This window comes from Desmodus rotundus, chromosome 13, assembly GCF_022682495.2.
Source record: "Desmodus rotundus isolate HL8 chromosome 13, HLdesRot8A.1, whole genome shotgun sequence".
Taxonomy (NCBI): Eukaryota; Metazoa; Chordata; class Mammalia; order Chiroptera; family Phyllostomidae; genus Desmodus; species Desmodus rotundus.
In genome coordinates, this window is record NC_071399.1 from 29,871,120 (window position 1) to 29,895,839 (window position 24,720).

The 24,720-nt window shown below is 39.5% G+C and overlaps 1 protein-coding gene across 3 annotated transcripts in view; it reads right to left on the reverse strand.

The window, feature by feature from the left end:
• Positions 1-24,720, reverse strand: part of ARHGEF7 (Rho guanine nucleotide exchange factor 7) — a 136,159-nt gene that overhangs the window by 25,951 nt on the left and 85,488 nt on the right. For all 3 annotated transcript variants that reach the window (XM_045186729.3, XM_045186730.3, XM_053916305.2), the window contains exons 7-14: positions 23,311-23,405; positions 22,980-23,075; positions 12,819-12,941; positions 7,044-7,182; positions 6,244-6,303; positions 5,382-5,528; positions 3,356-3,442; positions 25-103 (exon numbers count right to left, since the gene is read on the reverse strand). In XM_045186729.3, the coding sequence (XP_045042664.1) occupies positions 25-103; positions 3,356-3,442; positions 5,382-5,528; positions 6,244-6,303; positions 7,044-7,182; positions 12,819-12,941; positions 22,980-23,075; positions 23,311-23,405 (826 nt within the window). The remainder of the gene's footprint in view (positions 1-24; positions 104-3,355; positions 3,443-5,381; positions 5,529-6,243; positions 6,304-7,043; positions 7,183-12,818; positions 12,942-22,979; positions 23,076-23,310; positions 23,406-24,720) is intronic.

Genomic DNA, 24,720 nt, shown 5'->3' on the forward strand with positions numbered 1-24,720 from the left:
ATCCACAAAGTTTTTGCCTATCACCTGATATTTCAAATGCATTTCTATGATTTTCACTGTCCTCAAGCTTTGTGATTGTCATTCCTGTCGTTGGTAGCTTTCCCTAAAAAAGAAACCCCCACAAAAAAAAAACAATTAGTGCTTTTCTAGTAAAGAAAATACCATCATTAAAGTAAATACTAAATTATTTTAGAAAAGGCAGAGGAACTACATTTGTAAACCACAAAAACTATTTTGTTTATCCCAGATGCACGCAAAAGCTTCTATCACATATGAGTAATCATAATACTATAATCAAGAAATTAAGCCAGCAAAAAGGTACAGAGCAGCAAACTAGAACACAAATTCCTAGAACACAAATAAATTCCAACTGATGAGTTACTCTAAACATAAACATGAGGACACAAAAAATTACACATTACGATAAAAAAAGAAAGAAACTAGAGCCTGTGGTAGTGATTTTAAATGACATGTTTATGGAATGGAAGCACTGATTTGCCTCATAAAAATACAGAGAAAGTTCCGTATCTGAAGGCAAAATAAGGGGGAAATTTGAGCAAAAGGAATTGTACAACAGTTATACTTGGTTGTCCGTCACACAGGAAGTCAACAGCTATGCTGGGCACTGCCCAAAATGCAGAAAATGGCAGCCAACCCATCCATTCTGAAAACAGAGGACTTGGGAACCAAAACAGGAAATGTCACTGGAGAGATACCAGAAAAGGACTGCAAACAACCTTGCAGGACATTTGGTCCTATCTAAAACATCCACTGAGACATCTGCTTCACACCGAAAGGTCCCTGAAATTTGGTCCTCTCAAAAACGTCTACCCTTAAGAAAACATCCCTGGGTTCAAACAGCACATACCATTTATTTTTTCTTTTGGTTTACAGGATTAATACATAAAAAGTTATCATGTCTTATTGGTCCAAAGACTGTGTTGTGGCTGTATGACCAATGATAACTGTTCTTGCCTCAGTAGTCTAGCTGGTCATGGCACATGAGGTTAGGTAGATGGGTGGGCGTGGACCAACTGTCTCCATGGATACACCATGGTACCTGGTGACCAACCGAGTCTTTAGGAAAAGTCTGTGTTGGAAGCCAATCTGCCTATGAAGAACCTCCGAAAGCAGCAGTTCTCAGCAAGGTAAGAAGAAAGGGCTGCCCTGCACAGGACACTGGCAGAGTCACAGAGATGTGGATTGCTTCTGATACCTACAGAGCAGATGGCCAGCGGTGCTGCTGAACACCCTACAGTGCATGGGACTGGAATGATCCAGTCTACCACATCAAGTGTCCGGGCCGAGAAAGCCTGTCTTGACATTTGGTAGTTGGGACATTAGACACTGCTTGGTCCTTCTGTGGTCAGATAAATGTGAAAAATGCTGCATACTGCACACTCCTTTTCAGATTCATAACACACTGAAGTGCATTAGTATCTTTGAGAAATCCTGCAGAAATAAAGCTGTGTGACTGCATCTAACCTAGCAAATCAATACCAAGGGACAGAATGTTCTGGTTGTTGCTAGATTTAATGCTTTTTAATGTCCTTCAAAGCCAGAAATAAGTATTCACAATACATAGGTCACAGCACTCAGAGATACACAACCCCCAAGCAATTGTGCAGAATGGGAAAACAGGTCCTACTGGTGGCATGAGGTGTCCTGTGGCACACCAATGCCTATGTCCACAGCAAAAGCACCAACCAGCCTTGTCTGTTGGGGCCTGGTCTGACCCAAAGGGCAACCGCTGCTTCCTCAGGTCAGAGCAGAGTCCCATCTCAGCCTCTTGAGGGATAAAACATGAAACCAGAGAGTGCTGACGGAAAAGGACTCAGCTTTATGTTTATCAGGGTCGTTTAACAAAGCAGGAGCTACCAGTGTGAGGGAACTTAAGTAGCTGCTCTATTAGCGATAGACATTTGCTCAGAAGCAGCCTTTCAAATTAAGAGGCATTATTTTTCTGGGTTGTCAATATATATTGGCTTTATCACTTTTAAAGTGGTCCTTTTGCAATACAAGTGTGATGACAACTCCGCTTTGGATGGCAGGCAAAGGTTTCTGGAGACACAAACAAGCTGTAGACACTTAGACTCAGGATTCACTAGTGTTCTATTGACAATACAAAACAACACACCATGTTCCAAAAAGTGAAACTCGGAGGAAACAAAGTGGTGACTTATGTTGAGGCAGCACAGTGATTGGCCAGGCCTTTAGATATTGATGGGAAAGGCATTAGTTTCTGTAACTACACAGAAAAAAAAAAGGCAAAAAAACCTTGCCAGAAGCACCTAGAGACATACAGAGAAAATATAACCTAATTAATATCGCCATTTTAAATTACAGTAGGACCTCCATATCCACAGGTTTCAAATCCACAGATTCAATCAACTTCAGATCAAAAACAGTATTTTCTATCCATGACTGGGAATCCAAGGATGGGGAGGGCTGACTGTATGCACTGTCCTATGCCATTTTATATGAGACTTGAGCAGCATCCATAGAGTTTGGTATCTAAGAGAGGGGATTCTGCAACCAGTTCCTTGCAGATACTGAGGGGCAACTGTGTAAAAAAAAAAAAAAAGAAAAGGTCTCCCCTTGCATTTTCTTCTTTTTTTTTTTTTTTTAAGATTTTATTTATTTTTAGAGAGAGGGGAAGGGAGGGAGAGAGGGAGAGAAACATCAATGTGTGGTTGCCTCCTGTGCGCCCCCTGCTGGGGACCTGGCCCGCAACCCAGGCATGTACCCTGACTGGGAATTGAGCCAACAACCCCTTGTTTCACAGGCCGGCAGTCAATCCACTGAGCCACAGCAGCCAGGGCACATTTTCTTCTTAAATTAGCTCTCACATCTTCTCAAAGAAAAATCAGTGAAATTATAAAATATAAAGAGGTTAACTGATCATACACTACTTACAGCACCTGCCATCTGTCAATGTCTCGAGCAGCGCTGTACTGCTTATAAAACATCTCCGCCTGAAGCACTGTCCCACTCCACCCAGCCCACAGGGCACCCACGATGGCACCACAATGACCGGGAAAGAAGTGGCAACTGCAAGACAGGACTTCAGGGGGTGACGGAGACAGCCTTGCACCTCAGTATCTGTGTCCTTAGGAGAGAGCTCTGTAAATTTCATGTCTCCTATTTTTTTTTGGCTTAGGGTGTTTGTACAGTGACATCACAATACAGAGACAGGAGCTGTGTGTACATATTTGAAGGTATAACACTATACATACAACATTACACAAACACATAAATATATACAGGTAGTATTTAATGTAAAGATTCAAATTATGCCTGGAAATGATTCTCAGATCCACAATAAATAGAATATAAATTTAAAAATGTGTTTTACCTGATAGATAAAACCACTCATCCTGGGACTAGCAGACAACATAAGCAAAATATTTGGGAAGAGTAGAAGGTATCTTTCATTCTTTTCCTAAGGTAAAAGAACAAATATGAGTAATTTTTAAAAAATATACTTACAGATGTAAGAACATATATTTAAATTAAGCCTAATAAAACATACATATTTCTTGTTTAGATATTTCTCTCTACTAAATTATATTAGCTAAATTAAATGGAAAAATTAAAACAAATTCTTAGACTCACAAGTAGCCCATGTAACATCTTTTTTAAAAATTTGGTTAAGGAGTGTACCTCTGCCATTAACTCTTTTTAATTCATTTAAAGCTTTCTTTTTGTGATTGAGAGAAAGCAAAACAAAAGAACCTGTAAAATTTTAGAGGGGAAGGAGAAGAGGTGGACCTTTCATGCTAAAAGATGGGTAAGATAAAATGTTAAAATCAATGTTGGTCTATTAATAATTCCTAGCACTTACCTAAAACTCCCTATATTATCAATTTAATGTTGTTTGCATCCACCCTGTAAACTTAATCTAGTTTACATGAAAGACTTAAAAGTATTATTTATGTATCAAAAATTATTCACTTCCATAAGGTAAGAAAAGCCCGAGACCACAACTAAAGGACAAAAATTCCCAGAACCTAAAAGGAGATACAGAAAGAGAAAACACAGACATCCCTCATCACAAGCTGGCATTTAACTAATGCCCACAGAAGTTACATAATACTAGGGAGCAGTGTCCCCAAGCCATAGGCAAAGTGCTTTAAAAAGGGGATTCTATACAGTGAAGAAGTTGCTGAAAACTACTTCTTGTACTCCCTTCTTAAATATGCGCAACCTACACTGTGAATACTCAGAGCAGAGCTCTGAGAAGCCCTGTCAAAAAGAAATCTTTACAACTAATTATAATCTTTTCAGTCGTGATCATAACTGAATCACTGAATCATTTTTTTGATGTGCATCTATTAATATTTCGTAGATCTAATATTACAAGAAAACATTTTGGGAAATGTTTTGATTTTTTAAAAAAATTTAAAAATGCATAATTTAAAACAATCTGTAGGGCTGATACCATTTTTAAATTTCATAGGCAGGAAAGAGTATGTTTGTGAGTGTAAGTTTCAGTTTTCTTACTGTCCTAAAAATCTGATGTTCGAAATGGGTCATTAACAATTTTGATCATGTTAATTATTTCTTACAAAGGTAGAATAAAATTCAAAAAAAGGTACTAGTTAGTGACCCAATGAACATAAAACTCATGTGAATGCTGAAGCACAAACTGCTCTATTTTCACTGTGTGGGGGATATCAGAAGAATCTGGTTTCATCTCTCACCTAAACCAAACCTGTAAGATAACTATAATTCCAATAAGCAAATGCCAATTAGTATTCATAACAGTAAAGTATAATGAACTAACCATCGAAAACAGTAGATTTCTTAGAATGGCAGTATTGGTAGAAGTCACAGCCAGAGAGACACACGCTTCCCTGTGGCAGGTATTTGCAGAACCGGGCTCCTAATGAGAAATCTAAAATCCTGTCTGGACGCCACCTCCGCGCTGGCACTGACACAGACTTTGATCGTAACTGCTCTCTGGCTGCATCTCAACTGGTTGAGCAGTCCACAGTCAGCTAAGCCTAACATACGGAAACCACTTTTATATTTGGCAAGGACGAAGGAGTCCTATTCAGATGTTGCCATCACTTGATATTCCTTAAAAATCTTGTATTACAAAATCATAAAAACATAACATTCTGAAGTATTTATAATCTTAACTGTAATTGAGGAAACTTAAAAAGCATTTATAAAATATAAATCACATTAATGCAAATTACGTTCAGCTCTTAATTTTTACACAAGGCATTTTAACGATTTCAGGGAGAACAACTGAGAGGCGGAGTAAGAACAAAGTCCAACAGCACATGGCTGGTGTCCCCTTGTGTTTCTTCCACGGTTGTTCCCACCTACTCTGCACAGCGGGACAGAAACGGTCACAGCGTGCACTGCAGTACCTCACTTCCAGTACACTGAATCATGACCTGGGACATGTAAATGACACTGCCCAGGGTCTTGATGTCATCTCCCTCCCAGCTGCGGATGGCTTCCGTCAGGATCTGCAACTCCAGCTCCTTCCTTTTCCGCACGTCTTGACACTGGGCCTGATAGACATAGAATACTCTTAAAAGAGATAAACTTCCAGAATCACAAGTTTGGCCACATTGCTTTGTATCTTACTTCCTCTTAAGACAGGTAATCTACTGAACGTGTATTTAATTCGCAGGTATGGAATGAGGTCAAGAGAGGCAAAACACATAACCTTCCCTGGAATAAGAAACGCTGTTTTAGAAAAATACAGATCTTGCCACCTCTAAAGGTGTAGACTGGACAGGAAAAATATTCTCTGATTTTATTAATATTTGCCAACACAGGAGACTGAAAAGAGGAGGGGAAAGAGTAAGTCCCATTTGTGCTATAAACAGAAGTATATCTCAGAAACAGCAAGAACGCATGACAAAAAATGAAGTGGAACCACCAGTATTCCATTTCACAACCCATCACTAGGATGGAGGTTAAAAACATGTTTAAATCATTTTCAAGTAGCTGTAGCATCAATTATGTGGTGCCTTTTAAATATTTAAACAATTATCATTTTATTGTTCTAGTGTCCAAAGTCTAGTAAAGCATGAGAATTTATCAGCTATAGAATAACTACTCTATGTATACTCATTTTTATTTCATCAAAGTAAACCTGAATTATATATCACAGGTTAATTTTTTATCATCTAACTTTTTTTAGCTGATAAACAACTTTTCTACATTGCTTTGCCATAATAATATCTGAAAAAAACACTCCATAATATGCTAATCACTTACTGAAAGGTTTTTGAAGGCAGTCATGGATTTCTGAATATCTTGTCTATCTGGGTGATAATCCTTTGAATAAAAGAAACACAACATTAGCTTTCATAATGAAAAGTGTTTTCCTTAAAAAGGCACTCTATAGACTAGCTTCAATTTTCTAATATTTTTCAACCTGTGATACATCCTATTCTTCCCAGCACTGAAGTGCCACCTCTCATTCTTTAAGGGAATTATGGAGCCAGTGGACTTAGGGAAAGCAGTAATTCGGAAGAGAGAAGCCAAGAGCTGGAGTCAGGAGAACGTCTACTGTGGTGAATGAAGACAGCACACACCACGCCCAGTCCTTACACACAGCATCGCTGCTTTGGCAAAGGTGAGCAGTTGTGGAGAACTGCCTGCCTGCCCTTTATAGAAAAAGTTCACCAAACCCTAGCCTATAACACAAATCCAAATTTCTGCAAGGCCCACAACCTATTACTCAGAAACAAAATAGTATGTATCTTTGGTTAAATGATAGTTTTAACATTATGCTACTCTACAACTTATGCATTTTGTATGTGTAGCTCAATGTCCCTGATGTGACTCCTCAGTGCTATCAGCACTTTCTATCAGCAGCGGTGGGTGAAAGGGGAGATACAGGATCTGGGATAAGAAGAAAAAACTTAGTATTTAACAAAATCATTCTGAAAATCTGCTGAGTTAAAAGCCTTGGTAAACCCTTGTTCATTCTGGCCTCTAAAATAAATCATTAATAATAATTTCTTTGACAATGGCTAACAGATGCCAAGTGACAGACACGTGATAAGCAGTACCTCCATGTGTCTCTCAAGCTCCTTGAGCAGAGTGGGGTACTTATCCAGGCGCATGAATGGTTTGCTGAGGCCAGTGGTCAACACGAGAATCCCCGGACTGTTGGCACCTTTCATCTCCATGAACTCTCCCAACTCCTCACTGAGCAACAAGCAGCCAGCAATAGAAGAGTAAGACAGCACTGTAAGAGTTCAGCATGAGGACGTTCTCTTATACCCACTAGCAATCACCAAGACTATGAAATATAACAGGGTATCTTCAATATTGTTAAAACCACCACTTTTCTAGCCAAACATGTGCTGGTTATTTCAAAACACCAAAAGGGAACCCCAGAAGGTTCATGTTATTTCTCTCATTATGAGCAAAAACAATTGTACATGATATAGAATACACGTGGTTCCCTGTGCAACTCCACTCATGAAAGGCCATTTCGGCAAGTCAATTTCATACAGCAGTGTTCAAATTCTTAGAGCTAGAACAGATTTCAATTATCCAGGAACTTCAAGATGATAAAAAACATAAGAGAAAAGAGGCTTTAAAACAATAACAAACTGAATCATGGCGTTAACATTTTAGATGCTCATCAGTCCACCGAACACCCCCACATGAATTGCACCCGAAAGCATTTTGTGAGAGAAACAAGTCTTTCTGACCTTCAGAGTGTACGATGTGGCACAATGAAATCATTAATACTTATTTAGGCTTTAGAATTTCCTAAGCATTTTCACACCATCATTTTACTTAATCTGTACAATATACAAAGAAGAATGTTATATCCATTTATTGTCGAGAAAATTGACTACAAATTCAGAAAATTAAAAAGCTCAAAAAGAACTTCTTAGTATTTTACTACTCCTCTTTCTCCATCAACTTCACTATTATCCGTGTACCTTTTACAACCAACAATGCCCTCCTGAGGCCTCTACTATTATGCACACTACATTTGCCCTGGGCGGCCCAATTCAGGAGCCTCCGCGTTCAGAAGGACAGGAAAGCCAGGAGTGCACTGGGAGTCAACCTGCCACTGACACACAAACGACTCTTATCAGTGACTGAAACTCTGAGTTTCTGTCTCTCCACTGGTGGACAGATGATGTTTAGTGCCCATGCGAGGACCTGGGTCTGTGTTCCTCACTGCTGCTGCACGTGTCATTCCAGACGTGGGAAACTGAGGGGCAGACAGGCTGGGAGAAAAAGAGGTCGCCCACTGGGAAGAGAACAGCGTGAACTCTGCGTCCCATATCACCTATTGGGAAGAACAGTACCATCCCTCCCCCTACCCAGCTACATTACACATGGGCCTCTGCCCAAGCTTCTTAGGAACACACCAGCCACACTAAAGGCTCCTAGTAAAAAAATATATACAATATTTAGACTAAACCATTTGAAAGTGCTAGCTGAAAAGTGGTGAATATAACAGTTTCCTATAGTTCAGCCTAAAATCACCCCATGTGGAGAGGTGTGAGAACAAGAATTAACATTGACACTCCCCCATTACCTCATCCTCAACTGATCATCTAAAGGAGAAATCACCTGACTTATTAACTAAACCAACTTAGAAATGTAAAGTTTCAAAAATCAGGTTGAAAACAAATGAATGAATCACTAAGAAATCAGCCTTACATTGCTTAAGCATGTAAATCCTCTTTAGAAGACTACTCTATCTAAACGCAGGTGAAAACTGAAAACTTAGGTGGCCTGGCTAAGCAAGGTGCACTGCATTTAAAATCAGAGTGCTGATTTTAAATGATTTCTGGCTGCACAAAGAAATACAGTAATAATTTGTTAATAGTACCTGCTAAATAACTATCTACCACCAATACATCACATATTTTTAATATCAACTTTTTAAATAAATACACATCTACAAATATTTAGAAGATATTATCAAAATCAAAGCAACTTATAAAAAGAGTGAAAAACATAACCCTAATTATACAAACTTAACACATATAATAAATCTTTTCTCATTTCTGTAAGAAGTAAGGCTTCATTATGATTTCCTTACTGTGAGCCATTCATGGTGACGCAATTTAAAATGCCACCAACACAGAAGCTGCCAAACTACTCCTAGGGTTGTGTGTATGCTTGCTTTCCTAATCAACACACAGTTCAACATCTCTGTGTGACTGTGCTTTCTCAGAATGGTTTTCTCAGGAAAATCACAGAGCTAGGATTACTGAAACCGGGAATAGTGGTATTTCAGAACCTTGTGGATTAGTCCACTGTTTATCCCAGAGGTCATGGTGATTTAAAAGCCAGGAACAGTAACCTGGAGTAACTGTTTGCACAGTTTTATCATCATTTTGCATTTTCCCTTCCTCACAAGAGATGGGTAGGGTAAGTGAAGAGTGCTCCTAAACTGACTCTTACCTGCTGCCTCCTCTCCCACCTACCCCAGCCATTTGCTGAGCTCAAGCAGAAGTGAGAGCGGCAGAGAGAATGGTCGCACAGAAGAACGAAGAAAAGGGAGAGACACTACAGGACAAGCAAGCACTCTGAGCTGGGCATCAGAGCAAATGCTTCTGAACATGATTCTGGTAAACATCACTCTGGGCCTATGACACCAGTATTATTATGCACATCTACAGATGAGGACGCACGGTGAAGGCCACTACCTCTGTTCTCACTGCCGGCTGGGTGGCTGAGCCCAAGTCAGCCCCGAAGCCTGAGGAGACATGCTGTGTCTGGGCTGGCCCCACTGACCACACCAGACCGCTCTGTCTTTCACACTCGCTGTGCCCTCCTCACACTTCTCACCAATCCGTACTCAGAAACGCTCCTCTTCAAATTACTCACTCTGTCTCCCTAAAGCATGAGTAGAGTAAAATTGATGGATTCAAGAAGGAGCAATTTGTATTTTGCATGCTCTTCTCTAATTATTGAAAAATTCATCAAGCAAAATCCCCCAAATATGAAACTTTATGGTACCAGAAGTACATTTCGAATCCTTGAAATATAATCTATGTAGGGCCTTTTCTGCCATGAGAAAAATCACAGAAAAGTCTATTCATGTCATTTTTGATATTTCAGAATTGTATTTTAAATTTTGTAACTATAGTTACAGCAAAGAAAAATTGACAAGACTAAGTTATTCTTATTACCCCTCCTCCCCAAAACCCTACAGCTTAAAATGTATATGAAAATTTTTTGCAAGCAAAAGTAACTTCTTTTAATACTCATGACATTTTTGTAATGCTAGAACATGTACGGTTAACAAAAAAACAGAACTTTATAAATCTTTATAGGTCACTTTCACTTTTTCAATTTTTTAATTTAGTACAATAAAACAAAATGGTTACAGCTATTTTGACAAAACAATGGCTCTTTCAGCTTAACTTCTACTGATGTGAGCAATCCTTGTACAGTACAGCTCTGCTGTATTTACTGAAATGACACTGTGGGCTGCAAGAAGGCAAAAAAAAAAAAAAAAGGACTACAAATAAGGAGAACTATCATGTAGCCAAGAAAAAAGTAACAATTAAAGTGCTGGAAAAAAAGAAAATTCATTTGACAGACTAAATTATGAAACCCACAATTCATTCAAAATAGGCAGTCATTAACATATGTCTACTATCATTATCACATGATAATGCAAAAAGTACATGAGAGTTATAATTCTACAATTGGTGGTTCTGTAAATGCATTCACAAGAGTCACACTAAGAATTTAAACTAACCCATTATGACTGCAAAAAGGCCTTAAAACTTCAAAACACCACACTTAAATCAATCCTTAAAAAACATATTCAAACATAAACATAGATTAATCTACCCATCAGTGTGGCAGCTTTAACACTTCAACAAATGCAGGGAAGCAGGAAAGTGGTAACAAGTAAAGATCCCAGAATGAAAAGAGGTGAATACTGACAGAAGCTGCCAGCCAGCTGCGATCCTCATCTCAGTTCACGGACTTACACTTCAGAAGTGGGGTCTGACCTGTGAACAGAGTGGGGACTCTCGCTGCTCAGAGACTTCAGGAGGGCACAAGAGCAGCAGCACATCCTGCCACGTCCACGCTCCAGGCTCACACTCCCAGAGCATGACCTCAATCCACCCATCTCCCAACACTGGGACAAGCCACACGGAGGAGGCAGTTTCCCCCCTCAGATACTTATCTGTATTCTTTCCCTGTTATTTTGGGAAAATGCTACACTTACATTTCAGCTATGGTGCAGTCATTAAAGTAACAGTACAGAAGAGAGGATAAACAGCACGTATTTGTAAACATTTCCCTTGAAAGTATTCTTTTAGAAAACTTTAACAGTCTGAATTTGCTTTAAATGTCTTCAGGACAGATCCTCACTTTCATGGGAAAACATTTAGTTAGAATTTTTCCTTAAAATTGTTCACCCCCCTCCACACTTCCAACCCAATCCTAGAGAATCAATTCCTCAAAAAAAGAGGGAGAGCAAAGATAGAAATGATAACATTCTATTTATTTTCTGTATATCTTCCCCCTTCACTGCATCAATAATTCCTCTAAAATATTTCAGAAACACATTTAATCCTTGCATTTCACTTTTGTAAAAATTTCATTTAATTTGTAATCCTCAGGAGTAGATAGCAGAGAGCATAACTAAACACAGGTTCCATGGCTTCAGAAAGGCACATGCTACCATAGCCCACCCTCCTGGAAAGGTGAGGAGGGGTGAGGTAATGAGGGGGGTGTCTTTTAGGTTTTCTGTTTCTGTCAGACACTGTATATCCTAAGGTCCCTTCTCTTCATCACCATGTTAAAGACTGTAGTTTCATTTCAGGACCTTTATCATGTTCGTTCACTTCTGATCAGTTCACACATGTTTTGCTTAAGGTTTACAATAACCCTACGAAACACTTTTACAAGTGTGAGGTGACCCAGGCCCACCTGTTTAAAAGCCGTAGTCAGGGCTCAAACAGGTGTGACTGATCCAGAAGCTCGGCCACCACTTTCATACTCGCAAGGACACTACACTTGAACCTCAAATCGATCTCTAAACAGCTTAGCAATGCTTGCTTACCAAGAGTTCCTAGGTTTTAAGTTGAAATATTTAGAGTAAGATGAAGTTAATTTAAGTATTAGAATTAAAAGCACAGTGGCACTTATCTTCGTGCTACTAAAACTATTTCTGCATTTGTGGTTCAATAAATATTGACCTGTTTTCAAAAGAAACCATAAACATTCTTCTAAAGCATTTATTAATAATAATCCTGTGCCTCTGAGCTCTCTAACATCTGCTCAAGACTGCAATGCTCCCCAGTCTTCCTACAATTTTCGGGAAACAGACACGGATGGCCTTGTCTTAAAAAACTGGCAGAAAATCTGTATATTCTGTTTCAAGTGTTTTAATTTTGTCTCAGGTCGAAAAGCTAAAGCTAATTATCTCTAATTTAATGTTCAATATACCTATAAAACACAATCTTAACTTTGAAATGGGAACTTTTCTCCTAAAACAAATCTAATTCAGTCTCATGTACTTCCAGTTGTATGACCTGAGAGAAATATGATTCTGGTAGCCTGGATTTAGCTTGTAGCTAGATTCTAGAAATCTTATCAGCTCCTTCAACCCACTGTCCAAAGGGTTCTAGGCTAACGGGGAAATTTCAAAAAAAAAATTCTTTTCTATTACAAAAATACTAATACGCATTTCAAAGACTTATTGCCAGTACTTTTCAGGCACTAATTTTAAGGGGTAACTAAAATTTTCATTGTTGAATAATCAAGTGAGTACTAGCATTGTTTTGGAGGGTACCCCAAGAAGGCCTTTCCCTTCAGGTAAGGTGTCTACATGAACGCACCTGTGTTCCGTGAGAACATTCACTGCGGATGGGTGATTGGCACAATATGCAAGGTACAAGGTTTTCATTTGTGGCATCAGATTTAAAAAGCAGCCTCCAACTCTCTGCTGAGTTTCAGGCAACCTGGAGACATACAACACAAAGAAAATCATCCTAAATTTGACAGACAGAAGGAAATTGCTAAGTAACAAATACAGAATATTTTGTGTAAGAAGACCTCCTTGTGTACAACCCTATGGAAACAAAATATACAAATCCCAGGGTATAGCTATTCACAGCACGGTTATAGCAGGGAGAAGTACCTACCTTGAAAGCTGCTCTGCTACAAAACAGAGGACTAAACCCCTACCCTCTTCTCCAGCATCCAGATGCCAGCACCTGTGCACAGCAGAGCTACAAACCCACAAGTCCAGGCTTCTTTGAGCAGTGAGGAAAACAGATAGATGTCTTACATTTTGCATAAAACAAGGAAAATTATAAAATGTGGCTATTTGGTTAGTAAGTTTTTCTACCAAAGTAGCATCAAGATAGGCACACAAAAAATACAAAAGCCACCTTTTCCTTCAGATGAAGACTGGGCACTGAGCACATCTATCAAGCCCTTTACTTCCCAAACCCACACTATGATGGTTGGCTTGATTCTTTAGAAGGCATAAACTGACAAGAACAAAAAGGACAGAAAAAGAGATGATCAGAAGCCACTTTGGAAGCTGAAGAGCAGATGATGAGTGATCATAACTGGGCAGGCAAATCCCACTCTGAGACCACATCTTAGCGCCCAGCAATCAGGCTGCCCTTCAGCAGTAGAGCCACAGACATGGCTGAGTAAAGGTCTCCAAGGCGGCAAGACATGCATTTCTGTGCACCAGGTCACTGGCTGAACATACCAGCAGTGACTCAGAGCAGGGGTCCTCTGAAGACAGCGTGAAAGAACACTGACCAACCCCAGTCTCCTTTGCCCCCCCAGAACCCAAGGGTACTGACAGGAAGGGTTACAACCTTCCCAGCAGGAAATCTGAAGAGCCTTCTTTTCTCCTGAGGGAATGTGACCCAAAGAAAAAGTGACCAAAAAATAGTAATACCAGGAGTACCCCAAAGAAATAGTCAACAAGTGTCAACCCATGGCCAGCACTTCCACTCAAGTGTTTAGTGCACCAATCTTAATTATCAGAAGACACAGGAATGTGACCAAACACTTTAGGAAAAAAAATAACCTAACAAGAATGACCAAGGGCAAAAGATGGGGAATATGAATGGGGAAAAAACATGACAGTCTGCAGGGAACAGAAAAATATTCAAAAGAAATTTTAATCCTGAGAGAAATAATACAAGATCTATGAAAAAAGAAAAGGATGCTTTTGTGGATGGAGAAAAAAGGGGCTCTATGAAAAGTACCTCACAGGGTGATCTGACCATAAATTCCTAACTGGGCAGGCCATGGTGGGTAGTCCAGCACTATCTTTTTGTAAAAGGTTTATCTTTCCTTAAGCAAGCTGTCCATTGTTTCTCTGCACCAGGTAAGAAACCACCCTCAGGACAGCACATAATCTTGTTAACTACACTGCAATCCAATCTCCACCTAGCCTTCTCCCATCTCCTTAGTTCTCTCCTTAATCTCAAATGCATAAAAAGAAACTACAAACTGTTATTCCCAAAAGCATGTAACTAAGTCTGCTGACAGGATGTTGCTTCCAGGTGTATCCTCAGTTTGACTCAAGTAAGTTTTCATACAAATTCTCCACAGGTTTGGATGATCTTAGGTTGATACCTTGAAAATTAGAACACTGAGGACAAAAATAAAGGAGCCTGTAAAAATCAAAATGAAAGAGCAACTGAGAAAGTCAAAGGAAATCTGAAAAATGAAGTTCTGATATCTCCCAGATTAACAAGAAAGAGAAGATGAGAAGATCAGGACAAGCAATTCCACATCAGGATAAAAATTCCAGCTACAGAAAACAAAATAAACAGAAGTAAATCAAAGAAGTGACCATAAAATTTGGCAGACTAAAAGACATAAATCTCGAGACAGGAAGAACTCAGAGTGCCAGCAGGAGGGGCCCGAACCAAGTGCAGCAGCATCAGAGTTGAGAGTTCAGAGTTCTAGAGACAGACTCTAAAGGCTTTGTGGGAGAAACACAAGTTTCAAACAAAGAATTAGGAATTAGAATGGCCTGGGACTTCTCAACAACACTGACCCTTAAAACAGTGGATGGAAGCAACCTAAGTGCCCATCAGTAAATGAGTGGATAAAAAAAACTGGTATATTTACACAATGGAATACTACGCCGCAGAAAAGAGAGAACTCCTACCCTCGCTACAGCATGGATGGAACTGGAGAGCATTATGCTAAGTGAAATAAGCCAGGCGGTGAAAGACAAATAGCATATGATCTCACCTATAAGTGGGACCTAATCAACAAAACACACGCAAGCAAAATATAACCAGAAACATTGAAATAAAAAACAAACTGACAGTGACCAGAGGGGAGCAGAAGAGGGATAATGGGGGAAAATGGGAGAAGATCCATCAAGGAACATGTATAAGGGACACATGGACAAAGCCAAAGGGGGTAAGTTCAAGGATAGGAGACAGGGATGAGTGCAGCAGGGGGTCCATGGTGGGGTGAAAATGGAGACAACTGTACTTGAACAACAATAAAAAAGAGAAAAAAGAAAAAAAAGAAAAAATAGGAATGGACCATTAAAAAAAAATCCAGCAGATAGAAATAACTTCTGACAATTCTATCTCCATGCATCATAATTAGTATGAACATGGATTAACTGCCTTCCAAGCATTCTTTCCTCACGACGTTCCCAGGAAATGAGGGTCTACAGCAACAAGAGAGGAGACACCATCATCCAATACCAAGGAGGTAAAATGTGGGGTGACAGTCAAGGGAGGCCCCGAGACCATGCAGCAGGGTTAGAGATGAAAAACCAGCAGGGTCCAGAGTGTCTTCTAGAATAAGTACATAATATATATGAACATATTGAAAGAAATGAACATAAGCCAAAAACAAACTAGTGATAGGTATAGAGAAAAAATAGCAAACAAAAAAATGAAGGCAATTATCACCATTAGTATCCTGAGACAAAGAGCGGGCAAGGCACAGTAATTCTGGCACAGAACATGGCTCAGCTGTCAACAGTGTGTACCTAATGCAGTACCCACCCAGCCCTGAACAGGCTTATCTGGAGTTGGACTGTTTAGTTCACTTATCCTTATCTGAAGTCAAAGTAACCTAGCATCAGTACTGCCAGCAGACTCTTTTCCAAGTGTGAACTCCTAAGTGGGTTTTTAAATAGCCTTCAGGAATTAGCCACAGTTCTATCTGCAAGAGAGTCACTGACCTAACAAATAAACTTCAACTATTTATTCAGGCACTGGGAATAACAGATTAAAAAGAGTAAGAAATCTTCTTTACCTTAAAGGTGGCTGCAATCTTTGTAGGTAATATCAAACAAGAACAAAAATAAGGGAATATAAAACAGCTAACAATGACTCAATTTTGTGAGATACAAACTTCTGCCAGCCCAGAGGAGGAAAGCGCACACCCTCCGGGAGGAGGCAAGAGGCCAGTACCCTTTCTAAATCACCCGAAGACCAGCCATCACACACAGCGAGGATGCTGCACATTGGACCTTTCTATCAGGATCCAGACACCTAACACACCACTATTTTGAGACTATAACACACTGACATTTGAGCAGGTGATGTCCATACTCAGGGACACAGTGAAACAGTAGAGTCTGGCTTCTAAATGGGAGGGCTCTAGCAGGAAACCCCAACTGCCTAGCTGAGGGGATTGAAGGTAACTGAAAAAATGGGATAACAAAGTTTTATGAACAGGAGAAGAACACTGTCAGAGATGTGTATATGGAAGTGATTAAATTTTTATGATTGCATAATATTGCCCAGTGCTATGCCCTGTGCTATGATTTCACTTCTCGTGGTCTAATACCACAGCGCAGGGGTGCATTCAAAGGAGAATGTACCCAAAATTTAAATCAATGGATTTTCATTTCTTATATTTCATTAATTGATTAAAATTAAGTTATATGTTAGCATGGCTTATACATGAATAATTACTTCATTAAATAAGGTCTTCTTTCTTTCCTTCTTTGGCCCCACTGAGCCTGGCCTTAGAGTTTTACTATATCTCTCAAACCAACTCTGCAAGAATTCACTATACCCGCCACCATCATATAAATGGCTTTACAGTTTATAAAGCCATCATAATCCATACTCACTATAATGGCACCAGCAGACAGAGCTCAGAAAGGTTACATGAGTCATCTTAAGACTGGAGCCTAGGTCATGTGCCAACATGCCTCAAACATGATACCATCTAGGATCACTAAATAAACAGAACAAGCAAGCAAAACTTACAAAGATCATCAATGAAGCACATGACAGAATTAAAATTGAGAATGTTCATTTTGGTTCTCTCTTACACTTCTAGAGATTGTTTCTCAAAGCATGATAATATTTAATGCAGGGCATGCAACATGGTGTTGAGGTCAGGTGCAAAGGAACAAATGGCTCACAAAGCTGTTATTGCTAGCAACTTCCACCTCTGGTAGTACTTATGGCCAAGATCTGATCATGGAAGTGGTGTCATCAAGGGTCTGACAACAGGTGTTACCAATGATCTAGTAACAGTTGTGTTGATACAATCCAGTCTCTAGTCTTTGCAGTAAGAATAACAGCAAAGGACACAAGGGGATGGGATGTCCAAAGGGCCGTTCTCCTTTCCCAAAGTGAAAATGAACAAATCCCAGAAAATGCTTGAGAAATCATAAAACTGCTAAGCAATTTTCTCCCATAACACATTTATTCCTGTTGGCATTGCTAACTAGATAGAACATTCACAGTTCACAATTCACTACAGACTTCAGAGGGGAGACTAAGATCAACATGAAGATACCACTATGAGCTGGGCAAACCTCAGTACACTTCGGTGTTCTCAATAAAGCCCGGGTCCAAGTGAGACTGCTCTTCAAAGTTCATTATTATCTCTACATCACCCAAGCTCGCTATTATTTAGACAGTTTAAAAAGATAGCCTTCAAAAAATAAATGACATCTTCCTGTTTAAATCTGCACTTTGACAATAATCTAAAACAAAGACATACTATTTTACTGTGAAAATGTTACTAGAACAATCCAAAGAGTATTTATAAAAATGAATATATGTACATATTAAGATAAGGTTTAAAATTCACTTTTGAACAAAATCAGTGTGGTTATTCAATCAATACCAATTAATTAAATACTTTAGTATATGCTATATGAACTATTTTATTCAATAAGCTGAATTTCTTCTGTCATATACAAGGGAACTCAGTCTACTTATATTATACATCGAAAAAGAGTTTGCAACTAAAAACCCATTGAAAAAGAGTTTGCAACTAAAATCCCAAACATGCATGTAAGCAAATGCAAGGAAGAAGAGAAGGCTGTGACAAGAAGTGATATATATTCACTGGGTCTGAAAGAACAAGCAGTATTTAATAAGAGGAGAATAAAGTAAATCCACAGGAAGGGAATGGCAGGGAGTACTGGGTGGGAAATCATACTTCTTGGTCCCCCAGGGAATAGAAAGAAAGGCTTTCCTGCTGAGCTAAGGCACAAGGAGGGGAAGGGACAGGAGAGAAGCCTGGTATCACTGCACAGAAAGGAGCCCACCTGAGGGACTACCACAGATATTAAAACTTTGGACCTGATCTTCTGAATCAACTTTTACCCCCACAAGATGTCCCATTCAAACATCTCAAAAACAAGTTTCTAAAACACTGCTGTGAATAAGTAAATGAGTAACTGGGAGCCATTCAAAGTTTCCAAGTGCAGTGTTGATGGAACAAGGCCCACTGCAGAAAGAGCCTGGGCTGGTGGAGAAATGGATGCACAGGGGGCAGGCAGGAGGGTCATGCAAGGGCACAGCAGGGATGAGGTCACCTAAGTAAGGGCAGAGCCAAGAAGACAGAAAGCCTTACAGAGGCACCTAGGGTTTCTAGAAAGAACAGACAGGGAGGCAGTGGAGTCTTTAACCCAAATAAGGACAAAAAGGCGGGGGGGGGGGGGGGGGGGGGCGTAATCAGGGGAGAAGAAAGGCAGGGACAATGATGTGGATTCCTGCTGAGCTGACTTGAAAGGCATGAAAAGTTGAGAAGAGTAGCACAAAAATATCAAGCAGATAGTGAATGAAAACACAAGTCAAAAGAGATCAGATCTGGAAAGGCAGATTTAAGAGGCAGGAGCAAGAGCTGGCTTTGATACTCAGGATGGTGACCACCAAAAAGCAAGAAGAGGAGAGGACTCAAGGGCAGAGCCCTGAGATCTATGCAGTGGGTAGAAAGAGCCAGAAGCAACCATGTGAGAAAAAGAAACAAGGCGGCTAAAAACATAAAAGAAAATTTCTACAATTCTAATCACTCTGACTCCTCAAATTACCATTTACAATGTTCCCTTAGTCACCCCCAACATTTCTTTCCTAAACACTTAGTCATTTTCTCTTTCACATTCCAAGTGAAACTCTCCTGACTTTTTAGTTTATGACACAGACACAGCCTCCAAGTAACTAATTGTCTGATGAGAATAAGATTATAAATATTTCTGCTACTTTCTATCACTCCAAATATAGGCAATGATGGTTTTAACTAAGCTAGCAGTTAAAAATAGTTCTCTTCCCTCCAGCTGTTTTAGAAGAAAAATAATAAAAACATCCACACTAAAAAATAAAATTTAGAATAAGGAACTGAATTCTCATACCGATTCATTAGATCACTAGATTCACTACAGTGTTCTCTAGTTCCCAAATGATCCCATGGCTAGTCAACTACATATTAGCTATCTCCAAAAATGATATGGCTGCCCTGGCTGTGTGGCTCAGCTGGTTGGAGCATCGTCCTGCACACCAAAGTGTTGTGGGTTTGATCCCTGGTCAGAGCATATACCTAGGTTGCAGGTTAGGTCCCTGGCTGGGGGGTGTGTACAGTAAACGGCCAATTGGTGTTTCTTTCTCACATCACTGTTTCTCTCTCTCTCTCTCTAAAAATCAATAAGCATATCCTCAGGGAAGATTTTTTTTTTAATGTTACAGCAAAGAAAAAACTGAGAAGAAAACACAATTTTATCACTGTCTTCTACAAAACAATTTGCCCAAAGATAGTAATATCTAAATTCATATATCCTACATATTTCTTTTAATGTCCTAAATTAGTCTGAATTTAGGCAGACATTAAAACTAACTGAAAATAATGCCTAAGAACTGGAAGGGTGAGGGGAAAAAAAATCTTTCAATTTGAAGAAAAACTGACCTTTCCTTCAAGAATGTCAGCAAATCACCCACGGACATCCAAACTCAATGTTTCATTTAGTACTGAATCACAAATGGCTCTAACAGAAATGGGAGGGAGAGTGTTGCAGAATCAGGAAGAATGCATTTCAACATAAAGAAACAAAGCCCAGGCAGCCACCACCACCTGCTGACTTTGATTTAATGCTCACAGTATACTCTACTATGCCCATTTTACAAATGAGGAAACTAAGGCATAAAGAGGCAAATACTCCTGGGCCACACTTCTTTACACATGGTTGAGTGGGATGCAGTGGGGCACTACATCTCCCAAATCTCCACCCTTACGTGATTCCAGGGCTGGCCAATTGTCTGTCGGACCGCCTCACTAAAAAGTACACGAGCACCCCAGAAGGCATCTACCGCCTTATCCTAAGTCCTTTCTTTAGTCTCGCTTTCATCAGTTAGTAATACCAATATCCCTCTCAATCAGCTCAACTCAAAAATCACAAAGTTTTTTAACTAAAATAGTTCAAACAACAAACCTGCTCAGAAACTATCCCTAGAGAAGTAAATTCTTCCTTAAGCTCTATTGACTTGATAATCTAAGACCATCTATTTACTGAAAATTTACTACATGTTAAAATTTAAAAAGTAAGTAACTGAGAATATAAAGAATAAGATACTGTCTTGCTCTCTAACAGCACCATGAAACACAATTCTCCAAATGTTGCTCCAAAATGGGTATGTTTCCTTCATAGTCTTTCACAGATGGTGGCATTCTATAAAATCCATTTCCAGAGAGCCAAGGACTATCATATATTAGTATTTGGCAGAGCCATTTAAACACCTGTGTGAACCTTTTTGATGAAATGGTGCCCCGTGTATCACATCTGAACATAGAGCAACAGCAAGAAAGCTATGAGACATGTCATTCACACAACTGAAATGTATCTGATTATTTAAACTCAGATATACTTTGTCAGCCCTGAGTGTCACGACAAGGGCCAAAGAAGCATGAAGTATATGCAAAAGGGGGGGAAAAGGAAGGACCTTGAAAATGAGGATAGAGAAAAAGTGAAAACCCCAAGACACTCAGTGAGGAGTGGTAAAGTGGGTCACATCCACCCCACACAAGTTACATCTCAAGTTATATATAAAAAAAACCCCACACTTGTAAAGTTCCAGGCACAGGACTGGACTGTGGGGTCAGCAAGTCAAGAGCTGCCTGTCAGAGGACAAACGCAGCAAACCCAGTTATCTCTGCTGCCTGCCTGCCTCCTTGGCATCTGTACCTAAGGGAAAGCTAACTTTTATGGCTCACTTCTTCTACCTCTGTAACTTTCTAAACAAACTATCACTTATATTTGAATTCTTCGGTGTGGATTCTTAGCTACACTCAAGGACTGAGGTCTAACGTCTGGCGTCGTTTGCCATTACCATTCCTTTACCACTCTGAACTTTAGTTTTTACATCTATACTGTGAAGACAGTAATATCTGCCCTATTTCACAGGGCTGACAAGAGGCGCACAAGAAATACTGCAAAATGTGCTACATAAGAATTTATTTAGTCTATATCACCTATATAGCCACTAGGAAAGAAGAAGCAAACATTTACTCCATTATGTGCCCAACCGGGCTAGCCTCTTGCAAAGACCCCAAATTGTGGCCAAATGATCTTCATTCACCAAAAGGAAAGCAAAGTGATTCTCAAACTACTCTCTTAATGATCAGGTAAGTAATGTCATTTTATGCAAACCAAAAATACTGCAAAAACAAAAATTGTGGATTTCTGTTTGAGAGCTAGTGTTTCGATACACTGACACGCAGCTTTCACCGCCACAGCTTCCAACATGAAAGGCCTTGACGGGGCCTTGAAGCCAAAGGTAGGGGAGCAAACCTACTTGCAGCATGGCAAACTGTTACCAATTTAAAGAGCTGCTGGCACAGCAGGCAGGCCACCCTCACCACTTCCAAGACTGAGAAAGACATAGGCAAAAACCTGAAAGAAAAACCAGAGACCAACCAGAGAGGAAAAAAAACTTTCTGGTCCTTCTGGTGACTATAAAAATAAAGAGAATATAAAAATAAAATGTGCTGCCTTCCTTTATCAAGCCCACAAATAAATAAACATCAATATAACCTGATGGACTCGAATCTCAAACTTTCATGTGCATTATGACTTTAAGTCATCCAACAGCCAGCAGGCATTTCATAAATATCCTTTAATATCTGCTGTTAACAAAGAACATAAAATGGTCACACAGGAAAAAAAAAAATCTCATGTCCGATCATTCAGAACACACCTGCCCCCTAGCCATGGGGAAAAACAAAATCTTGGAAATGTGACAAAACCAAGTCCTTAAGAGATCTCAACAGCACATTATGTGTGCAGTGCTTTACAATTTCTCAGCTTTCTCAGGCCAGAAAGAACGCACGCTCGCTGGAAGACAATGCCGGGAAGACTTGGCCTTCAAGGGTGTGTGCACACACACCTCCCCGTGGAGCACAGGGCAGCGCAAAGGAAACCAAGCCATTGGCACCTCCATGCTCTCTCACATGCCATCCTCTCCTCTACTGGAGTTATGCATCACCTACTTCCCCTCAACACCTTAAAAATCAGCACTCACGTGAAACCCTTTCTTTTCTCTGACTAGTCAATCGATACTTCCTTTAAAGACCACTAATGTAAAATTTAGATAATTTAAAACATAGCTTTTACTATAAAAGATAATATACCTAAAAAATTCAAAATAACCTGGTTTCCATCTTTGGAAATGTAAATTCTAAAATTATGTTAAACTTAATCCTTTAAATAACTATCATACCAATCTGAATTTTGTGAATTTTAGCATCTTACTTACTTGGTGCATTCTTCTAAAGACTGTACAAGCATTTGCTGGAAAGAACATATTTCTTCTAGATTTCCCATTAAATATGAAGTGTTTGCTGAACTTAACCTAGAGCCAAGAAAAATAACAGTAAAAATATGTAAACAGTTTTACTTATATTCCTCTGTTCTCCCACCCCAATGCCCCATTAAAGTCTTAACCTAATAAACAAACTGCTTATGTCTAAGGCAAACTAGTACATTAAATTCTGTTCCAGTACTTAATCCTCTATTCAATGAAAATGCAAGGGAGCACCTAAGGTGATGACTACTCTACAATTAACCCAATTTATCACCTAACTTACTTCTCACTGGTCTGCAATGGCCGTAGATAGGTTGAAAGCATAGTCTGAAGTTCTTTAGAATATTCATTTTCTGTTTCCAAAATATTCTGTAGCACCTACAATAAATGATGAATACGTATTATTTGACAGTAAAATTTATAAACTTCTGAAAGATCATCACCATTGAGCTTTTTGTTCAATTCACATTGTTGCTTCTATATAATATTAATGTGTTTAATATCATACACAGATACCTACAATTCACTGCTACTTAATTACTATTACCACAGCTACACTGACTTCATCTTACTGCCAAGCATTTGACATAGGTATATGTAGAATGAGGCTAGCATGAATTCCTTCATCAGATAAGTAATGCCAAGCCTATAGATAAAAAGGGAAACCACTGATAATCACAAAAGCACAGACGTGTGGATGAATATCTAAACACTGTGTTGTGCAAAAGAAGTCATTCACAAAAAGCACATCCTTCATATTCCTTTTTATTTTTAAATCTTTACCCGAGGACATTTTTTTTCATTGCCTTTAGAGAAAGAGGAAGAAAGACAGAAGCATCAACTGGTTGCCTCCTGTACACATCAGGACCAGGAGTTGCAGGCACCTGCACCCAGACCAGGGATCAAACCCACAATCTTTCAGTTTCGGGATGACACTCCCACCAACTGAGCCACATTAGTTAGCCAGGGCTGCACACTCCATTTACAGTAAGTCCAGGAACAAGCACAACTAATCTACAATGGCAGAAATGAAATCAGAAAGGGGGAAGGCAGTGTAACAAGGGGGAAAGGGACATGAGATAAAATTCCAGGGTGACAGACATGATGTAGACCATAATTTGGGAGGTTATTACATAGACATACACACCTGTCAAAGCTCACTGAACTGCAACCTTATAATCTATGCATTTTAACACACATAAAGTATATTTCAACTAAAAAAATGAAGTTTGCTCATTTCCTTGATTGCATCTGGGAAAGCTAAATCAATTTCTGGGAACTACAGACCATCAGAAATATGAGAGCTCAGATCATCCTACATGCATTTATTAAAAATTAAAGGTCTACCAGTATAAAACAACCTTTGAACAGCCACCACAGGCATACCTCATTTTATTGCACTTCTCTTTATTGTGCTTCACAGAGGTTGTGTGTGTGTGAGATTTTAACAAACTGTAGGCAAGACCCTCCTGGACCACCAGCAAAAAGATCATGACTCATTACTGAAAGGTTTTCTTAGGCTCCGCCGAGGAATGAATGCCAATCAGCCACAAAATTAGGCAGTACAGAGCTTTATTGGGGTTTGTGCACCTGGGCAAGGTTCCCGGGTCCGCAGAGCGGGGCCGGGGAAGACGCGCCCAAGCAGGGAATATGGTGGGGTTTTATGCACCAAATTCTGGTTGGCTCCCCTTGG